We start from the raw sequence: 26,626 nt of genomic DNA, 5'->3' as shown, positions 1-26,626 counted from the left end.
ATTGGTCATTGACTAAATACTCTGTACTAGGAATGGTTTGTCCCTCTTCTTGAATTACTTCTTTTTGGACCAGTGCCTCATGTGAAAATTATTTAAAATCCACTACTAGCAAGTATTATGTAACTGAGAATATTAAATCATTCACCAGCCTTTCCTACCTCTTGTCAAAATACATATTAAAAAAGTGTTTATTACATATAAACTGGAAACTAGATATGCAATAACCAATTAAAATGCAGAAAAGAAAAACAGCTCTGAAGTAAAAAAAATTTACCTAAGTCAAATACATACCTGATTATTGATAGTACTACTAAGAACTTTAAACCAATCATTAATAACAGTGTCATTATCAGACTGAATTAGCAGTTCTGTTCCTTGACGGGTTTTCAGCTTTAGAGAAAAGGAGAAAACAAAAAAGAGGATGGTTAGTACTTTCAACCAAATAAATAAACAATATATATTTTTAAGATTTTATTGTTATTTTTAAGTAATCTCTACACCCAATGTGGGGTCTGAACTCACAATCTTGAGATCAAGAGTCGCATGCTCCACTGACTGAGCCAGCCAGGAGCCCCCAAATAAATGAATATATTCAAGCCGAAGTCCACAGAACCACCAGCCAGAAGAGTAGATGCCATAATATTATACTGAGTGATGAAAGGTTAAAGTAATGCACAGTAATGGAGTATCTTTTAATATAAAATAATCCCAGAGGAATTATTGTATATAACATGAAGTTTTCCTCATAAAAAATTCTCAATGAAAATCTAGTAACTTAAGGGTCCCAAATTCCAACAGACAAATGCCATAAAACTTGCTGAAATCTAGTATACCGTATCATTAAAAAATAAGTTCAAGTATCAAAGCTGTGCATTTTTAATTAGAATTGAAACAAAATTCATTTGTAAAGAAATAAAATCTGTGATAGTTTTATGTAAATCTGAGGAATGTTTTTCTCCAGTTAAAAAATAAATGTAGAAAAAAATATATGAAAGAGTTAAAACTTTTATTATTTCCTATTTAATAGGTAAATAAATATAATGGCTTAATGCAAAGAGAAGGCACAGACAATAAATGTTACATCACTTTTGGGCAGAAACAGTACTAAATTATGTCAAAGCATGAACTAACAAGTAAGGATCTCTTTGGTTCAAAGTTTCTTACACCGGATTGACAAAAAATTTGGAGGTATTAGGAGAAAGCATTCCTCCTATTTTCTGGTTGGTAACTGTTTATTTTTTTTTCCTTGAGGAACATATGGCAATGTTTCCCAAACAACATTCTGAGACATATGCCTCAAACAGTTCCCGAAGTAATGTTTAGAAAAGGTATTCCTCAAAAAAAAAAAAAAAAAAAAGGAAAAAACAGTTATATGGTATTAATTTGGGAAATACTGCATTAAAGAAAGTTAAACAAGATTCTCTCCTTCAAAACGTCTCAGGGCTTTGATATTCCAGGGTGCTCTGATTTTCTAAAGAAAGAAAAACATCTACACCACTGCCTACATTTATTTGACTATGGAATAGTTTTCACTCTGAAATCACTTATTGAAACTGCAAGGCTAATTCAGGAAACACTGACTTCCTTTCTTGTACTTCTTTCAACAGAGTGGGTCAAGCCAGTCAACCAACACTGAATATTCGCTGCACATAAGATATTCTCTGTTAGAGGTTCTTTCTTAAAGATAAGGAAAAATATAGTCTCTCTGCTTAAAAAAAAAGCATCATCTAGTGGAACAAGTAATTCACAGATGATGATAAACCTAAATTACACTAGATTAAATGATATTTTAAAAGCATAAATAAAAAAGAAGCATCAGTATTGTGGTAGCATTTCTGATGGGTCTTGGAAAACACCAACAGAGACTGCCATGGGTCAGTACTAACAAAGAGTAAAAATCACAGCAGGGAAACCTAAGTTTCACTTGGAAAACAGCAACTGCATGAACAAGACAGAAAAGGACTGACACATGGGGCTATAAATGAAGGCTGGGATGTGGAAGACTGTTTGCAAAGACAGTCTGAATAATTCCTCCCATCTCCATATACACACCCTTCTGCAACGTGCCTTGACTGCACTTCCATCGACAGGTGGGCTCTAGTTCCCCACAACCCTGAATACCCAGCTGGCCTTCTGACTGCTTCACCCAACGGAATACACTGATGTGTGACTTCTAAGTTTAAGCCTCAGGAAGTGCCGTAGCTTCCGCTCTCACCCTCTTGGAAGCCTGACACTGCCATGTGAAGAAGCCTGGGGCAGCCTCCTTGAGGGAGAGATCTTATAAAGAAGGAGGCCTAGCAAACTGCTCGACCAACACCAGACACGTGAACTAGACCATCCAGATCGGGGTGAGCCACTGAATGACTAAAGCCTCATGAATGGTCCCATGTTGAGATCAGAATCACTCAGTTCGGCACAATCCGAACAAACAGAACAGTTCTTTTCCTAAGCTACTAAATCCTGGGGTGGTCTGAGATGCTGCAATAAATAACTGATACAGAATCATATATTATGGGGGGGAGGGGATTTTTTTATTATTATTTTTTTGAGACAGAGAAAGAGAATGAGAGAGCACAAGCAGGGGGAGCGGCAGAGAGAGAGGGAGAAGCAGACTCCCTGCTGAGCAAGGAGCCCAATGTGGGGCTCAAACCCCGGACCCGGAGATCATGACCTGAGCAAAGACAGCCCCATAACAGACTGAGCCACCCAGGTGCCCCTACTGGGTGTGTGGGGGGGGGATTTTTAATGACAAAATGGAAAGGTTTCAATTTATTTTTCACTATTAGATTTGTAGGTAAAGGGAACCACCCCCCCCCCTTTTTTTTTAAGTTTTTATTTATCTACTTGTCAGAGAGAGAGCACAAGCAGGGGGAGTGGCAGGCAGAGAGAGAAGCAGGCTCCCCGCTGAGCAGGGAGCCCAATGTGGGACTCGATCCCAGGACCCTGGGACCACGACCTGAGCAGAGGGCAGACGCTTGACCCACTGAGCCACCCAGGTGATCTGGAACCACACCCTTTTTCTTGTTGGTAGGGAAAGGCAAGATTGTGGAACAAAGGCTTGTCATCTATAGTCTGAGATCCCATGACTTACACAAATGAAGCCCCACTCTTCATGCCCGCTTCTTCTCCCTTAAACTATGATACCAAACTGACTTATTTAATGACCAACTTTGCCTTAATCAGTCACTGAAATACAGCTCAAAAGAATTCAAAAAAGAACATCCAATTACTATGGTTAAGAATGTGAATAATACCTAGAAAACAAACATATTACCTCAAACACATTCTTTTTGCTGGATTTATCCTTCGAAGCCATCTCCACCGTCGCCCCCTTTAGGTCCACTGTGAACTCTGGCTTGGACTGATTACTCCCAAACTTCATTTTAGAAAAAAGGAAAAACCTTTGTGATGTTCATGTACACGTGTACATCAAAAAGAATTAAGACCAATTATTAACAATAAACCAAACAGGTGATTACCTCAAATTTTTGTCTTTATTATAACAATTCCTACTTTAAAACTGAAATGTCTGTAAGATATGAATATATTGTTCATAGAAACAGAAATAAAATGGCTCAACTTCCATCTTAATAAGAAAAATATAAAATAAAGCCACACTAAAATCTTTTTCACCCATCAGTATAGAAAAAAAAAATTCCAGAAGTTAGATGAAAAACTATGTTTTTAATGATGGACTATATGCTGGCTAATTGAACATAATAATAAAAAACACTATGTTTCTCATAGAGTATGGGGTCTTCATATGCAAGTGGAGTATAAACTAGAATAATGCCCAGAGAGGGAAAACTGGTAATACTGTATTTGCAAATTTACAAACACATGTATCCTTTGGCTTTAGCAATTTCATTTCTTGGAAATGATCCTAGACTATATATGACTAAGTAAAAGGATGTGTTCAAAAAGGCAAGGCAATATTCTTACATATGTATAAATAATATCTGGCAGATAAGTGCTTTTCCACCTAATAAACAGTCTCTAAACCAATGTGATTCTCTGCTTTCAAGAGTTATTTCCTTATCGACTATTTATGTTGTCAACAACAACTTGTAAAAACAAAACTCTAAGCCCCATATTCTTTTATTCAGCCTTTGTTAGAAATTATAACTAGAGCCAGATGCTAATAAAGCCTTAGCTTTATTTAATAAGGAACTGTGAAAAGAATAGGAAGATAGCTGACATGGGTGGTTTGAAAAGAAAAAGCACTTAGCTAGCTATTATATTTTGTTAACCAGATAAGGAAAAGATTAGCAAGTAGCAGAAAATTCATGTTAAATATAGACTTACTCTGCATCTTGCCATCATTAAGTTAAATTTTTAAGTCTGTTAACTAAGAATAGAAAATAGCATTCCTATTTACTGAAAGGTTTAGAGGTTTTAAAATCTTTAAGGGCTAATGAATTGTCATCTTAAGGTGAAAGATTTGTTACAGGAAATTTCATTTCTTAAAATATTTTCAAGTCGTATTATGTTTGTCACTGGAAATGGATCTTACCCATCAACCTAGTGATATCTTATGCACTATTCATAACGTCAGTAACTACTCAGTGGCTTCACATTTAATAAATGGTTCAACTTCATCTGTTTACTTCATCTTTTCAGCTAGCAACGTGGACTTAAATAATGTACTTGTTATAACAAAACAACATTTAGGATATTATCTTGAATGTATTAGTGGGATCAAAACAAAGTTTAGGATATTATATGAAATTTTTATTAGTGGAATCATAATAACAATCACAAAAATTTTAACTATTCTACAAAGTCTTGCCCTTCTTAAGTACCTTTTGTCATTCAAAAGACATTTAATAAACCATAAAGCTACAATGGGCAAAGATAACTTTCTGAGTAAAAATGATATATCTCAAAAGTTACAAAACTTAAATGTGCACATTTAACCGAATGGTAAAAATCAATGTACGTAACTTGTTGCCATTACATGCTCTGTCAATGGTTAGCTATAAGCTAAGATACAAACAACTAACCAAGTATGATAGGGCAACCAAATACAAGTACAATGATAGGGCATAGAATGCTGGTAAAAATGCATTCAATACGGTTGGGAAAATTTTGTGTTTGTTATTCATCCTTTTTCAAACTTTAATTCCACTCGATCATACACCCTCCAACATATTCGGGGCAAAGAAAATGGAATTACTGTGGCAAGGGGCATGCAACAAGAACACATACAGTGACAGCTGAAACAGGATCAGATTTTACATATGCAGGCCGACGACTGACAGAATTTTTCCAAGAAGAAAGCAGCGAAAGCAAGAGCTCAGAGACTGAGCCCTGTTGGCAGAATGACTTGATGGAGAAAGGGAAGAAAATGATGATGTCATAATAATGCACAATGGCAAAATGACACACAAGAGAAAAGCATATGGAACCAAATGGGACAAAAATACAATTCTACAAGCAGACACAACACAAAGCTTAACTTCCAAATATTTTTATAAAGCCCCTCTCTTTTATATCTCAGAATATTTTCTCTTACTACATAAATTCATATTTTATTTTTAAGGTGAATGCTTTATAGAAATTACATTAAACAGACTTGTCTTAGCCTATATTCACAACAGAAGACTTGAGGGGTAATAGGGAGAGTCACATCTGGCCCACTGCCACCTTGCTCAGCCCCCTACTCAGAAATCCCTGAGCTTCCCTCTTTGTGACCTGCTGGGCAACTGTCCTCTGGTATCCCTTTCTAAGTCCTCTCTTGGGAGTGGCCCTACCATCCAGTTGGCCTTCCCCTTCCTCTAAGACAATGGTTCTCAACCACAGGCAATTTTGTCCTCTGGGGGGCATCTGACAATGTCTGGAGACATTTGTGGTTGTCACAACTAGAGGTGGGGATGCTTCTGTCTCCTGCTAAATACCATACTATTTATAGGACAGCCCCCAGAAGAAAGAATTATCTGACCCAAAAACGAGACAAATTTTAGAAATTTAAATGCACATATAAGTAAATTTGAATAATTAGTGGTATTTGTAGGGTGATTTTTGTAATACTCAAGGAATATGATGAATGATATCTGAAAGGGAGCACAATACATGTCATGTCATATCGTCACCGTGCATTTGTCAGTCTTCCCCATTACAGTGTAAACCATGAAGACAGAGACCATGTTACTTCTAAAACCTCCAAACTTTTAACACAATGCCTAGAACAAAACAGGCTTTTATATGTCTGTTGAACAAACCAGGTGAAATGAAGTAAGAAAAAAAGCAAGTATTAATTTATGCTATTGATATCACAATCCAGTAGATAACTAATACACAGAAAACAACTGGGATGTATCCAGCCTAAAGGAGAAAGAATGGCTCACTGGATGATACAGCATCTATGTAAAATTTATCTTATACAGTGGAGTTGCATGCTGCATATGTACATTTTGTTTACTCAATATTAACTATCAATGGAACCAAAACTAAATACAAAGTGTGAATTATTTAAAAACAACAAAAAACAACTTCAAATAGTGTGGATGATTTTGCTCAGCCTTCAATCAATGAATATATGCTCTGCAGTGAGCAAAAGATTTGAACCTGCTCTTTCTTCAAGTGGACCTAGGTGTAGGTTTTTGCACTATGTGTGAAAAACTAATTTTTTAAAGAACAAAACTTCTGCAACATGGCCCCTTAAAATAAACCAAACTCAAAAAAGATAATAACAACAACAACATAAACCAAACTCAACTAGAGGAAAAGCAATCTCCCCCAACATCAAAGGCAAAAGATGGCTCTGCTACAGATCAACTTCTAACACCTTCCTAAGAGATACTCAAGGACAATTTTCACTGTAGGTGATTTTTGTCTTTTTGGCTTATATACCAGCCTTAGACTCTCATCCTCAGGTGTGATTTCACTATACAAAAAGGATACATTTTACCTACAATAAATCTACTTGGTGACTGAGCAGAGAAACTATTATTTTTTTTCAAATCATTTTTAACAATTCTAATTACAGAGTTAATTAAGAACCCTCTCACATATTTCACCAATTTTTAATATTTATGAATGTTGTTTAATGCCAAAATACATTATACACACTCACACACTTTTTATTTGAATAATCTTACTTGCTTTTACTTAGACCACTTAAATTAGTTTTCATTCCCTTCATAAGTGTTACATATGGAAAGAAAAAGCAAGATAGTCTGATCTTTATGCCATAAAACAAAAATTAAGAATTGATTGCATAACCAAGCATTTTATCACCTTCCACATCTGTTTAGTTTTTATTGAGACTATAAATACAGTAGGACTGTATTTTATTTAATTATACTAATCTGAAATGATGACATACTGTATGATTCACAATGTATTAGTAAAATTATTTTTTTTAATTTTTTTTTTTTTAAGATTTTATTTATTTATTTGAGACAGAGAGAATGAGAGAGACAGAGAGCACATGAGAGGGGGGAGGGTCAGAGGGAGAAGCAGGCTCCCTGCTGAGCAGGGAGCCCGATGCGGGACTCGATCCAGGGACTCCAGGATCATGACCTGAGCCGAAGGCAGTCGCTTAACCAACTGAGCCACCCTGGCGCCCAGTAAAATTTCATTTAAAGGCAAAAATTCAAATAGCAAATCCCCCAAATTAAAAACTCATTAAGAATTCTACAATTGCCAAGCTGGCTAGCTCAGTGAATTTTAAGCTCTGCCTCCGCTATTGCCACAGGGCAACACAGTGACACAGCTCTGGCTGATGAACAGAAACACCTCACACCCTTTGTCAGGATGAGATTTAATTATGAGTTCTGAATTATGTAAAACCTTCATGAGTGAAAATCTTAAATGAAATGCAACCAGCCTGTACTAACAATCATGTACTAACAATCACTTAACATCTTTTCACTTAAAACAAAGTTTCCATTTTCTTTTACAAGCATACAAACCTGCCTACCTAAATGATGCCTCTTACCAACCATAATGCTCTACTTTATCTGTACATACCACAACCTCCAATCTTTAGGTATCAGAAATTATCAAATAAATGCCCATTATCCAGCTTTCCTTGGGTACTTTTTTTTTTTATTACTTATTTAATCTCTGTTTCTCCATTCCTCTTCTTTCATTCATTTCCTGCACTCAATTTCAAATAAAAGTTGAGCCACAAGTAGGAAGAAGAAATAATTGCATAACCCTGTAGAAATGCATTAACACAAACGAGAAAGTACCATATGCTTTACCTCAGGGGGGAAAAAAAAAAAAGGAGAGACATATAACTATCAATTTAAGATAAGTGAAACCAGACTTTCAATCTTTAAATATGGAAAACATATATTACAGGTCAGTTCCACTGTATTGGCTAAACAATGAAGCAAATCAAAGGTGAAGTAAAACAGAAGAAACATTCTAGAATGTTCATTTTAGTGCCCAATCCAGAGGATTTTTGGGTTGCCATATCAAAGTATTTGTGGACTAACATGCTCTGTGACATTCCTGTTTTAGAAGAATGTTAAATGGCTGCATTATAAATGTAGATGAGTAGAATTTGCTTGAATTTTATAAATAGATTCTTTTTCAACAAACATAAGGTCCATAGGTCCTGTTCAATTTTAAAATGACTCAGTAAATGTAAGGAAATACTGGTTAAGGTAGGATATAAAGCAAACTAAAGGCATTAGATTGATTTCATTTTACATTTTATTTAAGCATTGACCTTTCAAACTCAATTACCAAAAATTTTTGGAACTATCCAGAGCATGGACTCTGGAGACAAAATGCCACCTAGATCTGCCACTTAGTAGCTAGCCATACAACCTTCAGCAAGCTCCTTAACTGATATATACCTCATTTTCTCAACTACAAAAGGGGAAGGGGGGTTGATAAAGAGTAGCTATATCAGACTTAAGAAGATAATATATACCTAATCATCTGTCCTTAGAATAGTACCTGATACATAGAGTAAGCATTCAAAAAGTGTTAGCTGTTATGTCACAAATTATAATTTTTAGTATTTGTATTACAAATTAACTAAGGAGTAACAATAGTAAACATTCAGATATACAAAAAACTTCAAAACCTCATGAGTAATGGGACATTTACTTATTCTTCTAAAAGCTGGCTGACATTATATACAGATATGGACACCTGAATCACCGACTAGTATCCAAAGATCAGATTACAATTCAAGGTGGGGCTTCACGTATTTCTTTGCTTATTTTCTGACTAGCTGAATTAGCCAAGTCACAAGCACAAGGAAGTTTTACAGGTATCCCCTGCTTTTCGAAAGATCACATTACACCACTTCGCTTTTTACAAAAGACTGACATTAGTACCTGTTTTGCTAGCCAAAACAAATCTGATGAGTATTTCCACTTTCATTAAAAAAGGTTAAAAGTGAAAAACAAGTGTTTGTTGCACTGCGAGCAATTAATGGAGGCAGCACGCACCCTGAGCAAAGTGGCCCACTAAGCTCCTTCTCAGGAAACCACATTCAGCATGTCAGCATCCCTACCATAGTTTTCACTGCGTGAGCATCTGTGTTTTAGCTCCTCTGTGCATCCATTAGCAAGATATATATCCTAAAGTATCAGAAAAGCCTAAAAGGTTTTTTTTTGGGGGGGGGGTGGTCTGGGAATGCTCAAAAACTTTTCCATATAGATTAATGATAACTGCTTCTTTGCTTTACAAAGGTTTCATAGGAGCACCCTGCTTTTGGACAGCAGGGGAAACCTGTAATACCCCGGAGCTGAATCAAGATACCTATTTTGTCCTATAATGTCCAAGTAGTAAGCCCATCTTTCAGTTCAATGGATAAAAGAGACTTTGTTGATTTTAATAATACAACTAATCAGACTTCTAATTAGCCTCCCTCTTTTGTTACAAGTCAAAATGCATCTTTTAGAAAACTTTACTTTTATTTGCACACCAGCTGTAGCTAGAAGGACTCTGAAATACTTTGTGAAATTCAGGTACAATACCATCCACATAATTTAATGTGTAAAGCCTTCAAAGAGAAGAAATACTTACCCAACTTGTGCTGCTTCCTTGAGTTTTGGTAAAGAGTAAAGATGAACCTTGCAACACGGCCCAAGAAGACAACCAGTTCTTTCTGTAAGTATAAAGAGAACCAACTAAAGCTTTGCTATTCAGTTTTTCCAACCAAATTTAAAATATTACAACCTAGTTATCAATGTTGCCCACAATTTACATTCATTATTGACATTCTGTTTTTATTGAGGATTTAATGCTAATGGAATTACATTCATGTTTCCAAACTGACCATAAAGACCCCCCAAACAAATGAAGCTAATAGAGATGTTATCAGAATAACAATATGCCTAATTATGTTCACATGGTAATCCAGCACACTTGTGATCAAGGGTACCAAATTACCTTGAAGGAACATGAACTGAACTCTGTATTTGGCAAGAATTATTCATGATTAAAAATCAGGAAAACATGTCCACCTCACCTAATTCTTTATAGATACAGATTGTTTTATATTTCTTGGTTATCTCCCTTCCCCTAATAAGGCTACACTAGGTAATTGGGAGATACTAGGCACATTAGTAGATAGTAAGTATAATAAATTACATACTCATCGATCAGAGGTTACTAAGATGAGGTTTCTTTTATATTTTTTATATTTTTTGTTTTATTTTATATTTTATATTTTTATATTTATATATATTTGTATTTATATATTTATACTTATTTTATATTTTATATATTCTTATATTTCTTGGTTATCCCCCTTCCCCTAATAAGGCTACACTAGGTAAATGGGAGATACTAGGTACAATAAATTACATACTTATTGATCATGATGTTACTAAGATAAGGGTTTAATTGTCTAAGTTATAAAATCAACACATATATATCAAAATTCTAAATATAAAAATGTATAAGAAGAAAGGTCCCCATTTCTTCTCCTTCAATCCACATTCCAGAGACAACCAATGGAATGCAATCATTGGCAGACTAAAATGAATGTCAAATATGTCTACTACAGAAATTTATTAGAGCAAACCTTACTGCCAAACATACTGACAGTTTTGTGAAAATTCAATGGGCACTCAAAAGGAGTTCTCCATTTTCAGAATGTAGAATTTAATAACTATCAATTAGACCTACTTTGTTATTTTCTATGTATACTTGAACTTCATGGATTAAAAGTGAAATAAAGTTTACTACTATTGAGTTTCTATTTTTCCTTTTATTTCCTGTTGTTTTTGCTTATGGCTGTTGATGCTACTTATTTGGTGAATGGCTATTCTTAATGATTAGATCTTTATTGTAGATTTATCAATGGTTTTGACATGCCTGTTTTTTAACTTTTCTGAATCATTTTTATGATATTTTCTTTATATATAATATTTAGGTGGGTTTTGTTTTGTGCTTCCATCTGAACATCTTTTTCTTTCAACAGGGGAGTACAGTCCATTTACATTTATTGATATTGGTATCTGTTTGGCCCTTGTGTTACCATTTTGTTACATCTTCATTTTATTGTTTTATTGGATCTCAAGATATTTTGAAGGGATTTATTTTTATTTGTAAGTTTATTTTATACTCAATCTTCTATTTCTATAGAGAGCATCTAACTCCCTCCTCTGAAAAATGCTAAAATCAGTATATTTCCACTTTAAATAAACATTTTGAATTTAATTTTCAAAATCAGAAAAACCATAGAACTAGTAAATATATCTAAGAATATTGGGGTTTTTTTAAAAGATTTTATTTATTATTTGACAGAGAGAGACACAGTGAGAGAGGGAACACAAGCAGGGTGAGTGGGAAAGGGAGAAGCAGGCTTCCCACTGAGCAGGGAGCCCGATGTGGGGCTTGATCCCAGGACCCTGGGATCATGACCTGAGCCATCCAGGCACCCCAAATATTGGATATTTGAATACTGAATTAACAACAGCTGCCTCAAAGACTGAAGCACTTGCGTACCTGAGTTGCAAGCAGAATTAGTCACATTTTTTTCCTGGAAAAAAAATTAAAATGACTGATGGTCATACTACGATTATTTAGACTTGAGTATCTGGCAGGTAGACATTATCTCAAAAATAAATGAAGTGAGTCTGTCATTTAAATGATAGTATTTGTTGACAAAAAATTGAAGCTTTCAAAGGGAAAATAGAATTTTGGAAAACCTGGCATATCTGCCACTGTGAGGTTGACAATTTTCCAATATCTAATGACTTTTCTGATGTTACTGATTTGTGATTCTTTGATATTATAAAATATGTCAACATTTGAAAAGTCAGCAAACTTAGTGAACCAGTATTTTCCACATGATCTGCAAGATGCTACAAAATTACGTACAGGTAAAGATTCCTTCAAAATGCAACACAGACCAATGCTTTTTTAAGATTTTATTTATTTATTTATTTGAGAGAGAGAGAGCAGGAGAGCAGGGTGAGGGGCAAAGGGAGAAGCAGACTCCCCGATGAGCAGGGAGCCTGATTCGGGGCTCGATTAGGGGCTTGCTCCTGGGACTCTAGGAGCGGAAGGCAGATGCTTAACCGACTGGGCCACCTGGGCTCCCCCAGACCAATGGATTTTGATGTAACTAAGTATGAAAAGTTCATTAACAGTTTTTTACAGTCTTAACTTGTGGAGTTTTGGTGTAGCAGAAGAATACATGCAATTATCTAACAAGAATATTAAAACACTCCTCCCTTTTCCAACTTTATATAAGAAAAGGATTATCTTCATATACTTCAGCCAAAATAATGTGTCACAACAGACTGACTGCCAGCAAAGATGAGGATCCAGCTGTTTTCCATTAAGCCAAATACTAAAGACTTGCAAAAATGTGAAACAATGCCACACTTCTCAAGGAAAATTTTTGTATTGGAAATACAGGGGTTTTTCTTTATAAAAATGTTACTCACGTTAACATATAATGGGTTATTAGTTTTAAGAATTAAAAAACTTAAAATGTCTCAGTTTTAATTTCTCAAATCTACAGCTATAAACTATACACACAAAAGTTCTTTGCAGTAATCAATAATTTTTAAGAGTTTAAAGGGGTCCTCAGATCAAAATGTTGGAGAACCACTAATATACAGGAAATTAAAAAACTAGTTTGCTCAACTCTACATAAATAAATTTAAAGATGAAATGGATGATATTCTTTGGAAAACATAAATCACTGAAAGTTTTCCAAAATAAGCAGAAAATCTAAAAGACTAATTACCACAGGAAAAACGACAACAATGAAAAAAAAGAAAGTGGCCAAAGAACTATGTGCACTACATATGCCCAAAAGGGAGAAAAAATAAAGACCCCATTCACAAGTGACTTCGCCCAAGGAACGATTTAAGGAACAAATAATTGCAGTATTTGTAAAGTTGTTTCAGAGCACTTAAAAGAAAAATTTCCAAGTACTAAAATGTGACAAAAACAGTTCATTTAGAGCAAATCTTAAGATCTTAACTACATGTAAATTTTAAACTCTTCTTTACACAACAGGCTGATTATAAACTCATAGCATTTTAGCAGTTCTTAAAAACTGGGGAAAATGCAACTTGCTCATTACAAAGAGTTAATTGCCTTAATTCATTAGGAGATACCATACAACCAGAAAAGCCAACAACCCAATAGACAAACAGATAAAGGAGATGAACTGACAAATTAACAACAAAAAAAAAGACATACAAATGGCTTAGGATACCCTACCACACTAAAAAGTAATACAAATTAAAAATATTCTCTCTCTAATCTCTATTAGCAAAGATCAAAAAAGTGGACAACATATTGAATTGGCAAAGACTGGAGAAATCCACTGCTTTTGGAAGTATGAACTGCTTCAGTGCCTTAGAGCAGTAATATGGAACACTATCAAAATGACTACTGCACATAGCTTAGCAATTCCACTTTTGTAAAATCTATTCCACAGGGATTTACATATTTGCAAAATGAACTATGTAAGATGTAAGTGTAATACTGTTTGCAACAGCAAAACAATGTAAACATTCTAAATGTCTAGCAGTAGATAGGCATATTTACCTACCATATGGCTAAATAAACTAGGATACAGCCACACAATATATAACCACAGAACAGTTAAAAACAATGTGGTGGCTCCACATGCAACAAGAGAGAACCATCTACAAAATAAACTGTTCAAAGACTGTGTTTAAAAAATTAATCTATGCAGGGGCACCCGGGTGGCTCAGTCATTTGAGCATTGGACTCTTGGTTTTGGCTCAGGTCATGGTCTCAGGATTGTGAGAGCCAGCCCTGCATTGGGATTGGCACTCAGCTCAGAACCTGCTCAAGATTCTCTCTCCCTCCCCATCTGCGTTTCCTTCCAATGTGCGCACTCGCACTCATTCTCTCTCAAATAAATAAATTCTTTAAAATATATATTTAAAAAATTAATCTATGCATATAGAAATAAATATATCCTTTATCTCCAAAGGAAAACACTACATCTCATTCACTTAACTAGTTGCCTCTGGGGAATGGAAATCATGGCTGGGTAACTGACTTTTGGCTAAATACTCTGTATTTTGTTGTTTTACCGTGTGCACTCACTGCTTACTGAAAAAAAAATTATTTCCTTATTTATTTTAAAGATTTTATTTATTTGACAGAGAGAGAGAGAGAGAGAGCACAAGCAGGGGGAGGGGCAGAGGGAAATGCAGGCTGAGCAGGGAGACCGATGTGGGACTTGACCCCAGGATGCTGGGATCATGACCTGAGCCAAAGGTAGACGCCCAACCGACTGAGCCACACAGGCGCCCCTGAAAAATTTTTTTCAAATAAAGCTAATGCTTGCTCAGAATCCTATGCTTTATCACCCCTGAATTTAATATAATCTTAAAAAATATGTCAAGACAAAGGAAGATTTTCATACATTTCATGACAATCCTACATACATATTAGAAAATACATTATTTGAAATTCTTTTTTTTTGTTTTTTTAAAAAGATTTCATTTATTTATTTGACAGAGAGAGACACAGCGAAAGAGGGAACACAAGCAGGGGGAGTGGGAGAGGGAGAAGCAGGCTCACCGCCGAGCAGGGAGCCCGATGTGGGGCTCGATCCCAGGACCCTGGGATCATGACCTGAGCCGAAGGCAGACACTTAACAACTGAGCCACCCAGGCGCCCCACATTATTTGAAATTCTTATGAACCTTTTAATCATTTCTACTAGAATGTAACTGTACTTATAGCTTTTATTTATTTCAAATAAAACATGTCAGAACATTAATGGTTTTTGTACTTACCGAACCTTTTTCCCATTTTCAGTAATTTTTGTTACATTTAGTAATCCATATTTTTCTTGACCCTATGGAACACAGTAATACTGTTTATACATCATTCATACAGACAATGAGGTCCAAATTCTTACATATGATTGAATCAAAATGATCTGGTACTCTAAAAATTAGCTTAAAAAAAAGATTAGTCAGTATGTAATATGCTTAGTTCTAAAGTATATTAGGAATACAATTTCCTAACACTTCTGTATAGTTATTTTCAGTAATTTTACAATTAAACTTTTCCTCTTCTCAAGTCCTGGCAACCATAAGGTACTTTGCTATCAAATCAGATTTCCACATGAATACCACTAGTCAGCCCTGGAAAAATGATTTATAACTTCCTGTTCAAAGAAAGTAATATAATGCTATGATGATAAATACCACAAAAAGCAATTATTTACTTTGCTGTTATTTTACAGCAGTACAGTCTGGAAATCATTTAAGATACTAATAACCTGCTTTGTCAAATGTAAAAATAACTAGATAGAACAAATGCAGTAACTGCATTAATAAATTACTCAAAAGTAAATGTTATTATGCATAGAACTGGCCTTAAGGTGGCATTAAAAAATTCAGTATGAGCTTCATTACATATATTGTCAGATGGTAAACTGAGGCTCTGGACAAACCAGATACACTAGTTGGCTGATGTCATATTAGTGACCCAGCTTTATCATCAAACCCCAGGAAAGCAAGAGCCACTTTGCTGAGGTTAACAGTCATCTTAAAATTCCTCCAGGTAGAAGAAAGGAAACACTTTCCCATTGCTTTAGCTTCCAATATTCAACTGAATTTAATCAAAATGAGTCGGTGTCTACAGCAATATCATCAATATTAGTAAGCACTGTATATACATGACAGAGCAAATGTACTTCAACTGAAACATACACACAGCACATAGAAAAAATATTCCCAATTCAGAATTTATTTCTATTTAATCCATACCTTGGCTATTTTCTCAATGTACTTCCTTTAGAAAAAGATAAATCTTTTTCTTGTATGGGATATAATGTTTAAAAAATAATGTTTGAAAGTTTTTGCCTAGCCTGATAAGAACTCTCACCTATAAACGAAGCTGATAAAGTATTAATGTTAATTCATTTGTGGTATACTGGGAACTTGGGAAATAGTCATATGAAGTTTTATTGTAATTTTTTCATAAAGCATAGATCTCCTTAGATATGCAAGTCTGATACTTCTAAGAGCTGTTGCCTCTTAACAAAACATCAATCACACAGTTAGAAGTATGCACAAGATATTAAATAAAAACATTCCCAATTTACTATCAGAAGCAGGAAGGAAAAAAAACTTCCAAAGATATAGGAACTAAGTACAACATTAATCTGAGAGGATGGCACTGCTTATGTGAGCTAGGGAGCACAGGAATTAGAAGAGCAGGAGTGGGAACCAAGCCTATAAAAAAATGCCAAAGCTGGAATTGAACAGGACAAAAGAGCTGAGGCATGAGGGGAACACTGAAGAAAACTGGAAGGGATAGGAGTAGTGACAGACCAAATAAGCTTAAGGATGAGAGAGACATTCTAAATCAGGGATTCTTACCTGAGGCAATGGATGGACCGAAACTGGTACAAAATTGTGCGTGGATAGTATATACATTGTTCAAGGGTCCAGAAAGCTCATGAAATTCTCACAGGGATCAAGACCCCCCAGTACTAATGCTCTAAGTATTAAACACTCTAATTTGAACATAAAATAAGAACAAAATTTGCCACATCCAAAATGTACAAATACAAAAATACTTAGCATACAACATGGTAAGTGTTATGAGAAAAGTGTATCTAACTTAACCTGAGAGACAGAGGGAGCGAAGAGACGGCTTCCTGGAGACTCTTGAGCTAAGGAATTGGGGTTAGCTAGATGGTGACAGTAGGAGAAGAAAACAACAAAGTATAAAGGTACAGAAGTGAAAGAGAGCATATCATATCTGAGGGCCTTTAAGTTCCCTCAAAGTAATGGGTGAGGTGAAGTAGCAAAGAAATGCAGCAAAGTATGAACTAAGAAAGGATGGCAAGACAGGGAACCAACCAGAATACATTCTAGTAATTACCACAGGAGATGGTGAAGGCCTGAGCTAGGGCAGTGCCTGTGAGCAAGTGATGAGGAGCCAAATTTGAGAGATTCAGAAGACAGAATTGACAGGGACTGGATAGGAGGGTAAGAGGGCAGATCTGAGGAAAACTCCCAACCTTGAACAACTGGGTAGATGGTGGTATCTCAGTTTTAATGACACTTTTTTAGAGAAGCTTTCCCAGACCACTCTTAAGTAGGAGCTCCTCTACATCTCCCATTATTTACCACTGCCCCCCCAGTTTGGTCCCTTCATTGCACTTAATGCAAAGTACAATCACATCTTTTATTTACGGTCTATTTTAATGGGCTGTACACTGGGACCATATCTGCTGTGTTCATCAATGTATGACCAGTGTCTATAGCATGTAGTTGATGTTTGATACAATACATATCTGTTGAAGTAATTAACCAACATATTAGCAGTGCTATTCCAAGAAAGGGATATAAAAGAATGCCGGTGATGGAGAAAATAAAGCTTTAACTTTTAAACACTGAAGTTTCTGAATTTGATATAAAAGTGCTAAAGAGGCAGATGAATAATAGAGGTTTGGCTATACAGGTGAGAGGTTTGGGAAAAAAATTTAGACAGATTTTGAACATACTTTTTTTTTTAAATTTTATTTTATTATGTTATGTTAGTCACCATATAATACATCATTAGTTTTTGATGAACGTACTTTTTGGTGTGCTTTCGCTACTTAATATGATTCAAAATGAACCAATGTTTTTGTGTTGCTTATTAAAAAAACTCCATAAAAATATCTTGTTAAATCTTGCAAAAAATGCCCATATTTACACACGAATATTTCTTAGTCTAAATATATTTGATACTCCAAAGGAAACTTCATACTGAAAATAAGCAGAAATGTTTTAATAAGGACTAGCAAAATATGGTTACAATTTAATCAAAATGACTGTACTTGAGATTACCCTATCCTAATAGGGTAAGAAAACAATAAAATGTTAGTTCTATTAAGTAATCTGGGAAAATTTCCACAAGCTCATAATCACTTTGCAGTCTCCAGAATTTTTTTTTTTTTTTAAGTAGGCTCCATGCCCAGCATGGAGCCCAATGTGAGGCTTGAACTCCTAACCCTGAGAGATCAAGAACTGAGCTGAGATCAAGAGTCGGCCGCTTAACCAACAGAGCCACCCAGGTGCCCCTACAGGGTCTAGAATTTCTAATCAATGTTGCATTCATTTAGTGAAACAGGAATTTCCCAATTTGGCTAACAATTATTATATACCCAAATCAATACAACCCATCAAAATCCTTATCTTCAGTTAATCATGAAGTATTTTTTTTAATACAGAGTAACTTTGCACAGTGATACAGTGGTTGAAGAAGAACCAGGTGATGCAACTTCCAGAACAGGTAAGTTGACGAGGAGAGAAGACAAACTAGTGGTTGCCAGGGGAGAGGAAAGGTGATGGGGGAATGTGGGGTGAATGCTTAATGGGAATGGGTTGCCCTTTCAGGTAATGAAAATGTCCTGAAGCCAGGTAGAAGTGATCACTGCACACTCTGTAAATATACTATATGCCATTTAAATGTATACTTTAAAATGGTTAATAGCTAGTTTTCTGTTGAAATTTCTGTTGAAATTTCACCTCAATAAAAAAAAAAAAAATTTTAGGTGAACGTAGGTGGCTCAGTTGGTTAAGCATCTGACTCTTGATTTAGGTTCAGACCATGATCTCAGGGTCCTGAGATTAAGCCCTGTGTTGGGCTCTGTGCTGAGCATGGAGCCTGCTTAAGATTCTCTCTCTCCCTCTCCCTCTGCCCCTCCCCCCTTCTCTCTCTCTCCTCTCTAAAAAAAAATTTTTTTAAATATATTGTAGAGGCGCCTGGGTGGCTCAGTCATTAAGTGTCTGCCTTCAGCTCAGGTCATGATCCCGGGGTCCTGGGATCGAGCCCCGCATCGGGCTCCCTGCTCGGTGGGAAGCCTGCTTCTCCCTCTCCCTCTGCCCCTGCTTGTGTTCCCTCTCTCGCTGTGTCTCTGTCAAATAAATAAATAAAATCTTTAAAAATATATATATATTTTAAAGAACTAGTGTTTTAAAAAATCAGATGTTTAAATCATGTTTTTTAAAAAGGCTTTAGAACAGTTCTATTCAATGAAAAAAATTAATATGTCCATAATACTTTTGCTAAAGGAAGTGTTAAAACATTCTTTTCTCCAATGCATTTTAATACCATAATTGGAAATACAGGGTCAAAAACTCAAGTTTCCAAATTATATATTCTTAAATTTTACTCAGTATTCAGTGACTGGTAACTTCAAAATGCACATTTATCTGGAGTACTACTCAGCCATAAAAAAAGAATGAAATCTTGCCATTTGCAATGACATGGATGGAGCTAGAGAGTATTATACTAAGCAAATTAAGTCAGAGAAAGACAAATACCATATGATTTCACTCATATGTGGAATTTAACAAAATAAAGAGAGAAGACAAACCAAGAAACAGACTCTTAACTATAGAGAACTAACTGAGGGTTACCAGAGGGGAGGTGGGTGAGTGGATGGATTCAATAGGTGATGGGGATTAAGGAGTGCACTTGTTGTGATGAGCACCAGGTGTTGTATGGAAGTGTTGAATCACTATATTGTACACCTGAAACTAATATAATACTGTATGTTAACTGGAATTTAAATAAAAACTTTAAAAAATAAAATAAAATGCACATCTGTCGTAGATACACTGGGACAGAGACAGGGTTCTTAGATCAGTCCACAAAATCCTATTTAACCCACACTGTACTCATACTGTACAGAAATAGAACACTGATCTTTTTAAAAAGTATATGCTGGGAATTTCAAAAAAGGATTTGAAGGGGCCATGAAAAATAACAATAATGCATCTGAAAATTGGAAATGAAACAAGAAAAAAATGAACATGTTTAAAATTTGTATTAAGGGATGGAATTTTAAATCTGGTTTAATTAGAAGAGCTTAAATGAAAACATCATGCTAAATGAACAAAGTCTGTCAAAAAAGACCACATATTATAGGATTCTATTCCTTTTTTTTTTTTTTAAAGATTTTATTTATTCATTTGAGACACAGAGATAGAGAGAGAGAGAGAGAGAGCATGAGCAGTGGGAGAGGCAGAGGGAGAGGGAGAAGCAGGCTTCCTGTGGAGCAGGGAGCCCGATGTGGGACTCGATCCCAGGACCCTGGGATCATGACCTGAGCCAAAGGCAGACGCTTAACCATCTGAGCCACCCAGGCGCCCCTATAGGATTCTATTCTTATGAAATGTCCAGAATAGGCAAATCCAGGGAGACAGAAAGTAGATTCCTGGTTGTTCAGGGCTTGGTGAGACGTGGAGGTTAGACAGGTGATAACAAACAGAACGTGGTTTCTTCCTGAGGCGATGAAAATATTCTAAAATTGACTGTGATGACAGCTGCACATATCTGAATATACTAACAACCACTTAACTGTACACTTAAGTGGGCAAATCACACAGTGTATGAATTACATTTCAATCAAGCTTTTTATAAAAACAAAACAGAAGAGACTAAAGAGGTAGATGGGCCATTTGCAGAGATTTTAAGATGACATCAGATAGCTAACACTGATTACAGGATTTTCATTCCTAAATTTGTAGCTTCCTTTTTCTTACCACTAAGGCTTAGAATTTTAACTCACAAAGAGGGAAAAGATATCTCCTTGTATTAACTGGGTAAGAGTGAGAAAAACAGGTGAGACTCAGTGGAAACAGCACAAGCTGAGAGGAGGGAGCGAAGGGCCAAGAGAGGGAAAAGTCAAGGAGGGAAAAAGCCTCAATGAAGAGGGGCAAGACAGCATGGAAGAGGTGCCCTCTGGAGCGGGAATGCAGAGTTGTATGTTTATGGGCAAAAAAGAATGGACTCAGGTAGAATGAACAAAAGCTATTTCATCTTTCACTCTAAGACCAAACAATGAAAGAAAAATACTGGTGAGGCAGTTCCCAGTGGTGGCCAGCAGGGGGTATCGTGAATCCAGGATGGTCTAGCTGCTGTCCAATTTGAGAAAAGGGGTACATGGTTTGGGAAATAATTTGCAAACTGACTTTTTAACTCCATGTGGAACATTTGCAAATTCATGTTTCTAGGCTAACCTAAAGATTCCTTTTTACCAAAATATAATTTATAAAAGGTCTCCTTAGCAATTACGTATTACCTATATTTAAAATAAGTTAGAAGGGTTTTCTGTTTTTTTCTAGATGCATTGTTAGAGTACTGTAGTAACAACACCTTAGATTCATACAATAATTCTTGACACCACCACTAAAATCATGGTCACTTTCATCTTTAATGTTTATGTACCCAGGACAGTGTTAAATAATCCAAAAGACAAAAAAGAGGAAAGTAGTCACTCAATCCTTTAGCAGGAGTTTAAAACCTTAGTAGGGAGATGAGGGGGGTCCATGAGGTAACATTTACACTATTTGATAAGTGACTTGGAAATCCAGGGAAAGACGAAGAGATCACTATTATGCTAAGGTTAGTCTGGCAAGGCCTCTTAAAGAGTCAGTCTTAAAAACTTTTCTAACTTTGGGGCACCTGGGTGCCTCAGTCAGTTAAGTGTCTGCCTTCAGCTCAGGTCCTCATCTCAGGGTCCTGGGATCGAGCCCCCCATCAGGCTCTCTGCTCAGTGGGGAGCCTGCTTCTCCCTCTCCTTCTGCCCCTTCCCTCCTGCTTGTGCTCTCTCTCTTCTCTGTGTCAAATAAATAAAATCTTAAAAAAATTTTTTTTCTAACTTTAAGTGTACAAAAGCCAAGGACCATTGTAGGCAGAGGGAACCACCAGAGCAATGTCAGAAAGAAATGTATAAAACATGTGATATAAACCATAAAAGAGCTGATTCAGTTAGGGAATGGAAAGAGAGTTAGAAAAATAAAATGACATCTGTGGAAACCTTTGCCTCTAAAAAAATCAGAAGTATCCCATTAATAAGTCTATTACAGTTTTATAAAATAAGGAAATAACAATAAAAGTTTGTCTTTTAAAAAGCTTTAAAAGTTTCATTTATTCATTCAATAAATATTTACTGAACAGCTAATATATGGTACACAGTAGTTACTGAGATTACTCTGTTCCTGCTCTAATGAAGCTTTTCTTTGTCTAGTAGGGAAGACAGACACAAAGAGAGGGTTTGAGGTTTCTACAAGAAATAAAAAATGAAAAGTGTTATTCTATTTAATATAATCAAGTAACATAAAATTATATGCTACAAAGAGTATTACAGAGAAACTGACCAAATCCAGAAGATTCGAATAAAATTCTCTGAGGAAGCAAAATCTGCACTGAACTCTAATGAATGAACAGACGTTAACAGGCAAAGATGTGGGAGAGAAATGGTTCAGTGGGTAGAGGAATGACATGTACCAGGACCTTGAGCTGAAAAGGAGGCTCTTTTGAGGAAAAATGTACAGTGCGGCTGGAGGAAAACAAGCAAGGAGGGAAGAAGAGGACAAAAGAAGTCTGAGGCGAGGCTGGAGAGGTAGTCAAGAGCCAGTGCATGCTCAGTCTTATAGTCCTCATTAAAAACTTTGGCCTTCATCCTGAAAGAAAAGGAAAGCCACTGAGGGGTTATAGCAGAATCAGCCAACTATGGGAAAGATAGGAGGGACTACAAAGACACAGATCAAGTAAACTTTCATCCAAGTTAAACCAGGTCTCTGAAGAGAGTCAACTGGAGATTTTCAGTTTAGAGCAAACTTAACAGTTGAGATACAGATCTCTAATATTCATCCGGCATAGACTGGGCATTGTATTTTAAGAATAGAACACCTGCGCTCATTAAGAAGAAGGGAAACTGCTTACCTTTGGACTGCTGGCCTGAGGAAAAAAGATTCAAGTATAATTTGATAGCATTTTCCGGGGATTTTTATTTTTTAAAAACCAAGTATGAATTTGTCACTTACAAATATGGTATATAAATTAATCATGAAGATACCCTATTTTGCATTAAAAGGGGCTTTTAAGTCTCTAAAACTGATTAAATTCTTAATTTAAACCTATTTTAATTGTGATTAGTATCTGAAAAACCAATGAAAGTTAACAGAAGCCAGGAAATATTTAAACATTACATTTAGAGAAAATTAATTTATTGAAACTGATTGAAATAACTGGACTATATTATACTATAGGCTATCATACTAACTGTATCTTGGTGCTTTGGTGAAGAGGGAGAAGATTCATTTTCAGGAAAGCAGGGTTTTGAGGCAGTTGGAGATTCCTACAAGAAATAAGTAATGAAAAATGTTACTCTATTTTATATCATTACATTTCTCCCTTTATTCACGGTGGGAGAGCTTAATAAGGGAAGCTCAAAAAATCTTTTCCTAGTTATTCCCTTTCTACATTCAGCTCTGAAACTAATATGACACTGATTTGCAAACTATAGTTGTCTGGAAGTTTATGAAATATGGCATATTTTATGCTGATTATAGTTTAAATACTGCATACAGAATTAATAAAAAGAAATGATGCATGTTGCCTTAAAACCATGATGTTTTATCAGCCTGAACTGACCACATTTAAAATAGGTAAAATCTAAACACTTAGGGATAAAAATATAAGTCACCATACGAACTGGCTCCTGTTGCAGTCGGTATGAATACCCAGGACTAGGCAAGCCAATAGTCACAGGAATGATGTGGCAACTGCCAGAATGAGAACTTCATTTAAATCAATGGCTATGTAAGACATTTAATTAAATTGCATTAATATTTAAAGTAATTTACAGATAACTTTCCAATTATTAGAAAAAAAGCGAGATTTTTTTAAATGCAAAGAAGAAACTTTAAAGATTAATAACTCACCAGAAAAAAAAAATGTTTTAATGTTTAAGCCTACAAAAATATATAATAGGAGCAAATCAATAATGTGTATTTTAAAAGCAATTCTGCTTTGTCAGTATTAAAACACACTATGTGATTTCTAACACAGATGTTTGTAAGACTCTTCATAGAGGACAAGACTGAAAATACACATTTTTGGTACCAACAGCCAAGCCCCATTTAAATCTTTTCCATTACCCTAAATGTTTTGAATAATCTCAGGAAAAGAAAATCAGAAAAATCATATGCCAACACCGATTATTAATTCTCTTATAAACCAAATAATGTCTTTACAAATTCATCTCCACATCTCTATCAATCTACTTTACCATGCTTATGAAACTGGACGAGGTACTGTTAACAAATCTGGGTATTCGTATGAAATCACAATACACAAACCATTAACACCATATCCATTCACTTGGAAAAAAGTCTTCAGGTTTATACCATATAAAATTTGTAAACACAAAAGCTAGATAGCAGTGAAAGCAAGGAAATCCTTGAAGGGACAACCTTACAAATCAAACATCCAAGGCCTATACTACTAGTGAAGGAAACATTAAAATCATATCAAATTATACCTTTCCAAAAAAATTATACATAATATCCGAATCCAGTATAGCCTCATTTAAGTATTTTTTTTCTGACCACTTCAGATGTTTCACTTTTTGATTTCTTGACTTCTAGGAGTGTCTAATACTAAAAGCTTGGAAAAAAGATGAAAGAAAGATCTGATGACCCACAAAGTAGAAAATAAGTGAATGGTAATCACAATTTATTTTTCATGGGATTATCAGTCCTATAGAAATAAAAACCACAGCAAATGGAGGAAAAATGTAAGTACAACAATTATAATTCCTATAACAAGGACTTCCCACATATATTCATGTATATTTATAAATTTATGTGCATATCTAAATGTATCTTAAATGCCTACAACTAGCAGATTTTAGTAAAAACCATACATAGGCAGAAACAGATGCACCCACACATATACACACACACAGACATACACATCTACCTCCTCCAGTGTTGTCTGACAACTGAATTAGGACTTACATCATCAGAATAATATTTGCTACATAGTATTAGGTTTCTTTATTACATTTCAAGTTACACACCCTTTAACCCTCATCAGACATTGGTCAGCTAGTTTATTCAGGTACAGTCCCTCTTTCATAACCTCAAATCTTTTTTTTTTTTTTAAGATTTTATTTATTTATTTGACAGAGAGAGACACAGTGAGAGAGGGAACACAAGCAGGGAGAGTGGGAGAGGGAGAAGCAGGCTCCCCGCCGAGCAGGGAGCCCAATGCGGGGCTCGATCCCAGGACCCTGGGATCATGACCTGAGTCAAACGCAGACGCTTAACAACTGAGCCACCCAGGCACCCCATAACCTCAAATCAAAACATATATAGTAGGTGGTGATAATAAACAGAAAAGTTTACTTTATCTAGGATTCCATTTATAAAGGTTAAGGTGCAGGTAAAAAACAAAACATTTCCATCAAAAATAAGTCAGGGCGCCTGGGTGGCTCAGTTGGTTAAGCGACTGCCTTGGGCTCAGGTCATGATCCTGGAGTCCCTGGATCGAGTCCCGCATCGGGCTCCCTGCTCGGCAGGGAGTCTGCTTCTCCCTCTGACCCTCCCCCCTCTCATGTGCTCTCTCTCATTCTCTCTCTCTCAAATAAATAAAGTCTTCAAAAAAAAAAAAAGTCAATCTCTGGTCTTAAGAAAATCATGCTCTCACAACTCTGAAACACTCAGATTATAAAAAGAAATGTCATGAGAACTTCAGGCAAGTTATTCTAATAACAGACTGAAAATAAATCTCAAAAAAGATTTTAAAAGAGTAAGAAATTATAAGTCTACATCAGCAAAATAATCATCCCTTTTGTTTTAAAACGAAGAGGAAGTGGAGTTGGTTCAACAATGGCTTTTGCATTAGAGCATTATATATGACAACATTTACAAGCCTTCTGTGTACACTCAATTGTAATCTGGTTCCTGGAGTTAAATGAATTTTCCATTCAAATCTCTAGGAATCTTAGCTACTCATGTTATTCTCAATGCTAAATATTTTCAAGTATTCTTCAATAGCAGATTCCAGATTTCCTTTGATATGCCCTCTACAGTCAAATCACATATTATCCTTACAAAATATAAATTACAAACTGGTCTACTACTTTCATTGTTGTTCCATTAGTCTATCTTATACACAATGTATATAGACCTTTTCTACAGCTGCACAAAAAGTCTTCCATTTAATTTCATGAAAACCAACATTACAGTCACTAAAAAACAAACTTGTTTGGACTGACTGAGATAATTTATAAAGGAATTTACAAGTGAAAGTACCCAAACATAGAGAAATATGCCTTAAGAAAGTTCATTCTGTTTCCACTAACACACCTGAAAATGTAAGAAACCTGTTAATTATGCCAA

At 35.5% G+C, this 26,626-nt stretch overlaps 1 protein-coding gene across 2 annotated transcripts in view; it reads right to left on the bottom strand.

The window, feature by feature from the left end:
• ARHGAP12 (Rho GTPase activating protein 12) overlaps window positions 1-26,626 on the bottom strand; it is a 125,139-nt gene that overhangs the window by 11,856 nt on the left and 86,657 nt on the right. For both annotated transcript variants that reach the window (XM_034987175.1, XM_034987176.1), the window contains 5 exons: window positions 23,503-23,577; window positions 15,218-15,279; window positions 9,997-10,078; window positions 3,275-3,376; window positions 292-390 (listed from right to left, as the gene is read on the bottom strand). In XM_034987175.1, coding sequence (XP_034843066.1) covers window positions 292-390; window positions 3,275-3,376; window positions 9,997-10,078; window positions 15,218-15,279; window positions 23,503-23,577 — 420 coding nt within the window. The remainder of the gene's footprint in view (window positions 1-291; window positions 391-3,274; window positions 3,377-9,996; window positions 10,079-15,217; window positions 15,280-23,502; window positions 23,578-26,626) is intronic.

This window comes from Mirounga leonina, unplaced genomic scaffold (assembly GCF_011800145.1).
Source record: "Mirounga leonina isolate KUSES-001 unplaced genomic scaffold, KU_Mleo_1.0 Mir_413, whole genome shotgun sequence".
NCBI classification, from domain to species: Eukaryota; Metazoa; Chordata; class Mammalia; order Carnivora; family Phocidae; genus Mirounga; species Mirounga leonina.
Note: the sequence above shows the minus strand (reverse complement) of the source record. Positions and strands in the feature narration are given on the sequence as shown.